This window comes from Nicotiana sylvestris, chromosome 1 (genome assembly GCF_000393655.2).
Source record: "Nicotiana sylvestris chromosome 1, ASM39365v2, whole genome shotgun sequence".
In the NCBI taxonomy this organism is placed as follows: Eukaryota; Viridiplantae; Streptophyta; class Magnoliopsida; order Solanales; family Solanaceae; genus Nicotiana; species Nicotiana sylvestris.
The window spans coordinates 147,276,778-147,286,688 of NC_091057.1; the positions used below are offsets into that span (position 1 = coordinate 147,276,778).

The 9,911-nt window shown below is 36.5% G+C and overlaps 1 protein-coding gene across 1 annotated transcript; it reads left to right on the plus strand.

The window, feature by feature from the left end:
* Nucleotides 1-2,900: 2,900 nt before the first annotated feature.
* LOC138875860 (uncharacterized) lies at nt 2,901-4,312 on the plus strand. The gene is made up of 4 exons (XM_070154736.1): nt 2,901-3,066; nt 3,183-3,189; nt 3,372-3,899; nt 4,249-4,312. The coding sequence occupies exons 1-4, from the start codon at nt 2,901-2,903 to the stop codon at nt 4,310-4,312; spliced, it is 765 nt and encodes a 254-aa protein (XP_070010837.1).
* The last annotated feature ends 5,599 nt before the right edge of the window (nt 4,313-9,911 follow it).

Genomic DNA, 9,911 nt, shown 5'->3' on the forward strand with positions numbered 1-9,911 from the left:
TGTTTCACCTGCATCTACTTTGAAGATGATGCTCATGTGGGTCTTTTACATATATATTTTGTCCTTATTTTATTGAGGCGGGACTCTAAGTTTGATAATTTATTATGTGATCCCCCATATGGATGTTGGTGTACGTTTCTTTATCATAGTACCCCATTCAATTTTGTTTTTTTATCCATCTACCTCTATACCTTTTCCTTATTCCCTTTATTTATCAAACTGTTTTGTTTATTCAAGCTTTCCCTTACATGTTTATTTATTATTTCTGTACCTCTTGTCTTTGTTACTTCTTTATGCATTAACTATGGTCGGCTGTAATAACTTTATTCATGGTTTCTATGCAGCCTTTTATAGATGGTGCTAGTTGAGTTAGTTTTTCATCATGGTGGGGAATGGACTAGTAAGCCACGTTCGATGTATAAAGAGAAGTACATGCACATCAATAAAGGTTTTGAATCTGACTTGCTCTCTTATGCTGATTTAGTTGATGAATTTGATACCAAGTTTGGGTATATAGGGGTGCAACAATTAATAGTAAAGGGTCCTGCTGGTAGATATTATGAAATAGATGGGGATGTTGGGATTAGGACTCTATTGGACTTTGTTAGTGAACAATGTAATGTTATTAATTTGTTTGTTGTAAAAGAGTGTGAACCAGCAATTGATGTACCTAATATAGTCACTCACAGTAAGACACACACAGTAGAAGTTGAAGCTGCTACTAATTGTAGTGATAATGATAGTGAGAAAAATGATTCTGATTCTCCTGAATTAAGTTCTGATGAATTGGAGCAACTTTTTTTTACAAAAGAGGAGGGACATCAATGATAAGTTAACTGATTATAAATAGTTAGATAGGTCAATGACATTTAAAGATATACCCGAAGCTAGAAAAATGATCAACATGTATTCTCTTGCAAATGGATATGACTTGCAGCAGGTTAAAAGTGACCCAACAAGGTGGTGACTGCTGATAACTAGAAAATATGATGCATTTTTCATTCCTTCTTGCTTAGTTTTTGATTAGAAATGTGCACAAAATAGTCCTAAAGGCTCACAAGTTGTGCTTGATTTCAGGTTTGATCAACAAGGTGACAAGATTTCAAAAACCAACTCAAAAATGAGTGAAACTTGCACAAGTACCAAAACAAGACAAAGCTCAGTCAAACAGGGCCAGTGCGGCCGCACATCATTCTGTGCGGTCCACACAAGTGAAGTTCAAAGAGGTTGTTATTCAGGCCAAAAAGCAATGTGGTTGCACGGGGTTTTGTGCAGTACACATTAGGATCATTGCGGCCGCACTCGATTGAGTGTGGTCCGCGGAGGCAAGGTTCAGAGAGGTGGTGTTTTGGAGGTTGAAGCTCAATGCGGTCCGTGGTCCTTTTTGTGCGGACCACAATGGAAGCCACTACGGACGCACTCGATTTCGTGCGGTCCCCATTGCCCAAGTTCAGAGAGCTCAGTATTCAAGTTCAGAGCCTTAGTGCGGCCGCACTAGCCCCGCAGGGGTATTTTTGTCCAGATTTTTCAGCCTAGTATAAATAGATTATTTTCCCATTTTTAGGTTATCAGATAGTTTTTTATCAAGAGTTGCACTCGTGATTTCGTTCTTTTAGCTATTTCGAGTAATTTTAGTGTGATTTCAACTTTGAATCTTCAAGTTTAATTTAACAATCAATTATTATGAGTTTCTCTTCATCTACTTCCTTGTTTTCTTCTCTAATTATGAGTAGCTAGACCCATAAGCTAGGGTTGTGGCTCAACCCTAGTGTGGGTAATTGATGAGTCTTTTATTTTGATGCTTAATTGTCTATGGTGTTTGATATTTGGGCTAATTTAGGGTTTTAATTGTGAATTGGTGGTTGCAAACACTAGTTTATGCCTAGTAGACTTTGGATCTTCTTGAGAAAGAAAGCCTAAGTCCATGAAACTAGTCGAACAAGGAATTGGGGCATACTCAAGAGATTGATAGCTCAAATTAAAGGGTTAAACCTATAGATAGTATTACCCGACTTGAACCTTGATTGCTTGTAAAAATTTTCATACCCAATTGGTCTTGAGAAAGTCAATTCAAGCAAAATTACTCGAACTACTGAGAGGTATAGAATGAGTAGAATCGTGCAATGGTTATATCATACTCCCCAAATGTGACAATCTAGCCTTAGACTCAAGAGTCCGTCAATTGACCACCTAGGCTAAAGTCGCTACCCTAGTGCCTTTTAATCATTTGAACAACTCGCAATAGTTTAACTGCAGCTTATTTTAGTTTAATTGAGCATTGTAGTTTTATAAAATTAAATCATAATCAAAACAAGAAATGTGTAGAAGTGCAATTAAGAGAAAATACGCAACTCCACTTTAGATAGACACCTGACTCCAATATCTAGCTCCCTGTGAAAATCGATCTTGACCTTAATCGGGTAAAAACTGCTTCAACCTCTCTCGCTACTCCATAGTAGTGCATGGTTGGCTTCGATCAACTGCCCCTTTGTTTGCCATATATCTAAGGATTCTTCAGAGGGTGGGGTTAAATTCAAGACTTTAGAGCCTGAGCACACATGTGAACCTGCATTTGAAAATCGAAGAGTTAATGCAAATACAATAGCTACTTACTTTAAAAAAGACTTGCAAGATAACCCCAAAATTAAGGTTAGAGAGATGAGGGAAAGCTTGAAAGATGCATTTAATATAAATATTAGTGAATCTAAGTGCAAAAGGTCAAAGAAAATAATTTTGGAGAAACTTGAAGGTAGTTTACAGATGAATATAATAAACTTGTTGCCTATGCCAATGAATTGAAACTTAGCAATCCTGGGAGTGATGTGATAATTAACTTATCAAAGGATGCTCTTGAAGAAGGCAAAAGGAGGTTTTTAAGGATGTATATTTGTTTTCAAGCAATGAAGTCTTTGTTTAAGAGTGATTTGAGACCTTTCGTTGGATTGGATGGAACATTTTTGAAAGGGAAGGCTAAAGGTCAGCTGTTGGTAGTTGTTGGTCAAGATTCTGCCAATCATTTTTATCTATTGGCTTGGGCTATTGTTGACAAAGAAACAAAGCTTACTTGTAAGTGGTTCTTAGGTCACATACAGACTTCACTAGACCTCAAAATAGGTGAAGGGATCACATTTATATCAAATATGCAGATGGTATGTACTATTTATCTGTACTGTTATTTTCAGCTATTTTGTTAGTTTCTTTGTACTGTTATCTGATGATATTTACTGATATTTGTAGGGGTTGATTGACTCAATCTAAACTATTCTTCCAGAGTCACACTTCAGATTTTGTGTAAGACATATAATAGCAAATTTGTGTAAGAGATGAGGTTCTGGTGAGTTAAAAATATTTCTTTGGTGGGCTGCATGAAGTACTTATGAAGAGGACTTCAAAGATCAGATAAAGAATATAAGTCAAGTAGATGATGATGGAAAGAAAGTTGTTGAGGATTTGTTGAAGTATCCACCAAACTATTGGAGTAGGGCATTCTTTGATACTGTTTACAAGAACCAGTCTGTAGACAACAACTTAACTGAGTCATTCAATGCATGGATCTTGCAAGCAGGGCACAAGCCAATCAGTAAGATGCTTGAGGATATTAGAATCAAGGTGATGAATATGGTTAATGAACGTGAAGCTGAGGTGATGATATGGGGAAATGAGTACAATCTTAAAACCATGGAGTTGTACAACCAATTCATGATAATTGCATTGAAGTGTCATGTTAATGGCAATGCATACAATGGATATGAGGTGACTGAAAGTAGTTACAGGCACATTGTGAATCTGAGGTTAAAGAAATGTACCTGCAGGTCAAGGGATATTTGTGGCATTCCATGTCCTCATGCAATTTGTGCATTATTGCACAAGAAAGTGGACCCTTTAAGTCAGATTCATTGGTACTTTACCAAAGAGACTTATCTCCAAACTTATTCACATAAGTTACAACCATTAAGAGGAGAAAAGTTCTGAAAAATTGACCTTTCATAATACATGGCTCCACCTCATTTGGTAAAGATGACTGGGAGACCAAAGGTTAAAAGAATAAGAGAAAAAATGAGGAAATTAATAGGTAAGGATAATGGTCGCAGTCAAGGAAAGGGAGGGTAATGACATGTAACAATTGTGGTGAACCTGGACACAATTCTAGAGGGTGTGTAAAGATAATCAATACTATAACTTTTTCTATCGTTCTTTTTGTTTCAATATCTAATCAAAACTTTCTGTCTTACTAACAACATTCTAAAGGAAAGCATCCCATTGGATGAAAGAAGAATGGAAAGCAGACAAAGAGGAAGAGAACTTTACTTGATGAAGTTGATGATGAATAACCCAGATCTGCCTCTCCTGCACCAGTGCCACAAGAAGCCACTAACGAGGAAATTCCTTTGTCAGCCCCTCAGCCAAGTTAGCCTACTCAAACAAGTTAATCTAGCAACTTGTTGTTCATGCCAACCCCTTCAGTACAGAGGAAAGAACCAAGCTGCAGTGCCTTTCCAGACTTCGACTACCCAGACTTTGACCATGAGCCTGAGCCTATAATAGCTATAAGGCCAAGAAGTATCTCTAAGGAAAAAACTAGGCTACGATTGAGGCAACTACAAAGTACAACAATTGGAATAAGGGAAATCAGATTTGTTGGTGATGCCAGTGGTGTGAGTGAGCCATCAAACCTACCATTCTCACCAAAGAAGTTGCAATGGAAGGAGAAAAATGCTATTACTGGTAACCATCTTAACAAGCAAAGATTGGTTAAGTTGAAAGCAAAGAAGGGTAATGGGAAGAAGCAGAATTAAAGAAATTTGGTGTTCTGGAATGTGGATCTACTAAACTCTATTATGGTTGTATATTTTTGGTTGTGATGTAATTACTATTAGCCAAGAAAACTTGTTAAACTTGTGTGGTTGTTTATTTAGTGACATGTTCACTCGGATGTCATGTTATCACCCAGTTGTGTAAGTTTATGGGGTGATAATGTGACATCCCCTTGTTAGTGTTTTAATGTAGTTTGAATGTTTAGTTGGGGAAACTTGATGTCATGTTGTCACTTGTTTATGTAAGGTTTTGGGGTGATACTATGACATCCCCTTGTGATGAATGAAATGGGAGTTTATGATTTTAAATATTCCTTTCATTGTTATTCATTGTCCAACTATTAGGATAATGAATGGTTTAAGTATTTGTTTATGGGTTATAGATGTTGTCCAACCCCTTAAACACATACAATTTGTGAAACTGTGTAGATTTTGTTTAAAAATTATTTTGTGAAGCTGTACAGATTTTGGACCAAAATGGTATTATGAAACTGTCCAGATTTTGGACCAAAATGTTGTTGTGAAACTGTCCAGATTTTGAACTAATTGGTGTTGTGAAACTGTCCAGATTTTGGACCAAAATGGTGTTGTGAAACTGTCCGTATTTTTTGACATAACTGCTATGTTCATCAACCCATAACATCAACAAATAATATATCAGGGTCATTGTCGTGCCCCCTTTTTCTCCTCGCGGAGAGAGGTCCGGGTTTTGACATTCCATGTGGTGTGATAACTCATTTCCTTTTGGGAATTGAGTATTTGAAGAGTCGTCACCTAACGGATTACTGTGCATTAGAGCACCTAGAGTGATTAACTCTTGGATTGGTTTGCATTACCAGAGATTAGGGGTAAGGGATCGAAATAACCTCGAGGGGAAGGTATTAGGCAGCCCTCTTGGTCCACAACTATGGGTCCCGACCGAACTTAGAAGAAGCAGACTTAAAGAAATTTGGTGTTCTGGAATGTGGATCTACTAAACTCTATTATGGTTGTATATTTTTGGTTGTGATGTAATTACTATTAGCCAAGAAAACTTGTTAAACTTGTGTGGTTGTTTATTTAGTGACATGTTCACTCGGATGTCATGTTATCACCCAGTTGTGTAAGTTTATGGGGTGATAATGTGACATCCCCTTGTTAGTGTTTTAATGTAGTTTGAATATTTAGTTGGGGAAACTTGATGTCATGTTGTCACTTGTTTATGTAAGTTTTTGGGGTGATACTATGACATCCCCTTGTGATGAATGAAATGGGAGTTTATGATTTTAAATATTCCTTTCATTGTTATTCATTGTCCAACTATTAGGATAATGAATGGTTTAAGTATTTGTTTATGGGTTATAGATGTTGTCCAATCCCTTAAACACATACAATTTGTGAAACTGTGTAGATTTTGTTTAAAAATTATTTTGTGAAGCTGTACAGATTTTGGACCAAAATGGTATTATGAAACTGTCCAGATTTTGGACCAAAATGTTGTTGTGAAACTGTCCAGATTTTGAACTAATTGGTGTTGTGAAACTGTCCAAATTTTGGACCAAAACGGTGTTGTGAAACTGTCCGTATTTTTTGACATAACTGCTATGTTCATCAACCCATAACATCAACAAATAATATATCAGGGTCATTGTCGTGCCCCCTTTTTCTCCTCACGGAGAGAGGTCCGGGTTTTGACATTCCATGTGGTGTGATAACTCATTTCCTTTTGGGAATTGAGTATTTGAAGAGTCGTCACCTAACGGATTACTGTGCGTTAGAGCACCTAGAGTGATTAACTCTTGGATTGGTTTGCATTACCAGAGATTAGGGGTAAGGGATCGAAATAACCTCGAGGGGAAGGTATTAGGCAGCCCTCTTGGTCCACAACTATGGGTCCCGACCGAACTTATATTCACAAATTAGTCCATAAATAATTGAATCAAATAGGGTGCAAGTAAAACACGTTGGGTAACTCAAGTAATAAAATAAAGATCCTATATTTTAGCGCGTAGTCATCATATCCCATATCTACCCTTCCCATCCCCTTAGTGGTCATTTAAAATGAGTGTTTGGTCAGCGATCGCTATTGCGTGCTGTTATCCGCCCCTTCTTAATGGTCCTGGAGGGATTTAGGACCTCTACCTATAGGTGGTTTTAAACTAACACCTAAGGTTTAAAAGGTGAAAATACTAAGGAAGCAAACAAGAATATTTAAGACTTTTAGCAAATAAGAACAAAAGGGAGAAATTAGATTCTCAAAATTTCCTCCTCAAACAAGGCACATAAACAGCATGACTCAAGCACAAATAACGTCTTTTGTTAAACAGTATCCTAAAGCATAATATCTATGTGAATGTACAAAAAACAGGCAGTTTGTTTTATAAACTCAGAAGTAATGACCCTATCAATGGCCTACTGATTTTAAAGCTTGCTTAAATCAGAACAACATAGAACGAATACTGAACACATGTAAACACTTGTCAAAACTGAATTTGGATTAAATTATATCCTATAGGTATGGTATCTATTTGTGAAGCTGATTTTAAGACTTGTAGGCATGATTTCTATTACGGAATTATTTGAAACCTGTAGGCATGATTTCTAATATGGTGAGATAAACATGACAAGATGTAAAGTCCTATAAGCATGATTTCTATGTGGTAAGGCAATCAGATCAAAATGTAAAGTCCTATAAGCATGATTTCTACCCGTATTCCCCCATAAACATGTAGCTACCCATCCCTTTTCACTAATTACCCCAATATTCGTTTACAAGTTATTACATGCCATATGAATGAATTATATAAGTAAATAAGAAAATAAGAAAATAAGAAGTTATTTTATAGGGAGCCTACAGATAGGCCCAGATTTCTCAAAGCCTCCAATAGCTTCAAATGCCTCAATTCCATAGACAATATCATAGTCTAAGTGCATCAAAGTTCCCTAAGGATCTCAAGGATCCCGGGCAGTGCTTACACCTAGACTGGGTAACCAAAATAGAATAAGTGCAGTGTGGAAGGGACAGCCTCAGTATGCCAGAGTTCAGAGGGTTCTCAAGAGGATCCCAAGACAGTACATATACTAGAGGGGGCAGAACTTATTGACTTAGGAGTAAAGTGAAAGTGCTTGACACAAGTTGAAAGGTTTTAGTGGGAAAACAGTACTAAGAGGAAGTTTGTTTGAAATATCTTAGTAAAACAACATAGACGGTTTGAAAAGATAGTGGAGGAGCAAACACAACACTTTTAAGACAGGTTCATACACAGCCAGGGGTCACAGAACAAAAACAGGTTCAGTAGTCAGGGATCAAGGAATTTGGGGATACATAGAACACTTGATTATGAACACATAATAAGCAAAGGTCCTGGGAATTGGTACAGACATGCTCAAAAACAATTGACCAGACATAGTCACAGAATCAGACATAAAGAATAAACTTACATACATAGGTGATAGGGATTTGGGGATACATGGAGCATATGATGGTAAGCACATAATAGGTAGAGATAATTGGTGCAGACATGTTTTTGAAACAACATAGAGGGAGTAATCTACTGATCCTAAGGAAAGAGAGTACATGACATGCTAATAATGTAAACATATCAACTACAAGTTTCACAGCAAAACCATAAATAGAAGCAAACTAGAAACAGGATGAACTGAAGCAATAAAAGAACCATATTGTTGTTGGAACTTGAATTGAAACTAGAACATACTAGTAAAGAAGACAATAAGCAAAGTGAAAGAGCAGGAGAACACAATGGTTAGCTTTGGCTTGCAGCCAGCTAACTTAGAATAGTAACAAGTACACAAAAGAGAGAGAGCAGAAAGTTTAAGTGTGAGAGAGAGAGCTTTTGAACCAAGAGTGTTCGTGTTTTATGCTAATAAGAGAGTGTATATATAGTTTGAAAGCAGGTAGCAAATAAGGTAAAAATCAAAGTTCAATAGTAATTATGGGGACTCAGAATCAATCAGTCATGAAATCAGGGTAATTACTCCTTTAATTGAGGAGTCAACTTAAAACAGTAATAAACATGTGGCAAATAAGGAAGGAAATCATATAAGGCTGAGCATAACAAATAATTAAATATTTCTGCATAGTAGCAGTACTCAACATGTAATAGAGGCTAAGTTCAACATATTTCAATCAAGGAAACAACTTAAGAAATCAATTAATAGCATAATTGACCGTAGAATAAGGTTAGAAAATATTTTACAAGGTTAAAAATCAGTAGAGATATCACGCAAAATCAGTGAAAAATTAATCACAAAGACTCAAGGATTCAAAAGTAGAAAATAACACTGATTTAGCACCACTTTATAAGAACAAGCACATAGTAAGCAAAACCCAGAACTCTAAGAGGTCGAGTAGGACAAAAATAGTATATAAATTAGGGATTCATGTAGATCATAGTCTGAATTAGTAAAATAAGCATGACATAGGTAGGAGAAGTGAAGAATCAGAAACATTGGTGAACAAAATAGGGCAAAATCACACAATAGGCAGGGATAACCATAATTAGGAACCTTATCAAGCAATCATAGGGTAAAATCACAGAATCACAGAAACATATAGATTAACTGAACACACTAACAAAACAATACTCAGAAACCCAAGATTGGAACTAAGAAATTAGGGTTTTCAACATAGGCAAGTTGAAAAGGTAGTAAAACATAGAATCAGTCGAAATATGCAATAGATAGAAGTTTAAACATAAAGAATCGGTTTAAACAAGTTTTTTAAAAGATGTTCCGAAAACCCTAATTTTAGAAGAAGGTAAAAACACTTTGAAATTGATGATTCTTGTAAAGAGTTACAAGGAGAGTGTAAAACATCAAAGAAACAGACTCTAATCGTTTAGGAATCGTACAGATCTAGGAGATGTAAGCAAAAATTAGGGTTTTAGAAGAAACCCAAGTAAAGATGAAAGAACCTGTCTAAAATCTCCAAGATCGTAACAAGTACAACAAGATTTCACTTGAAATCATACTGAAGTAGCCAAGAACAGACCAGATGGCAAACCCCCAGATGCAAGTCAGTGTGGCCCAGGGTCATTCAAGGCCTCAGCGAACGCGAACATGGCAATAGAGGAGCCATTTGAGGCTTAAGAGTTGAAG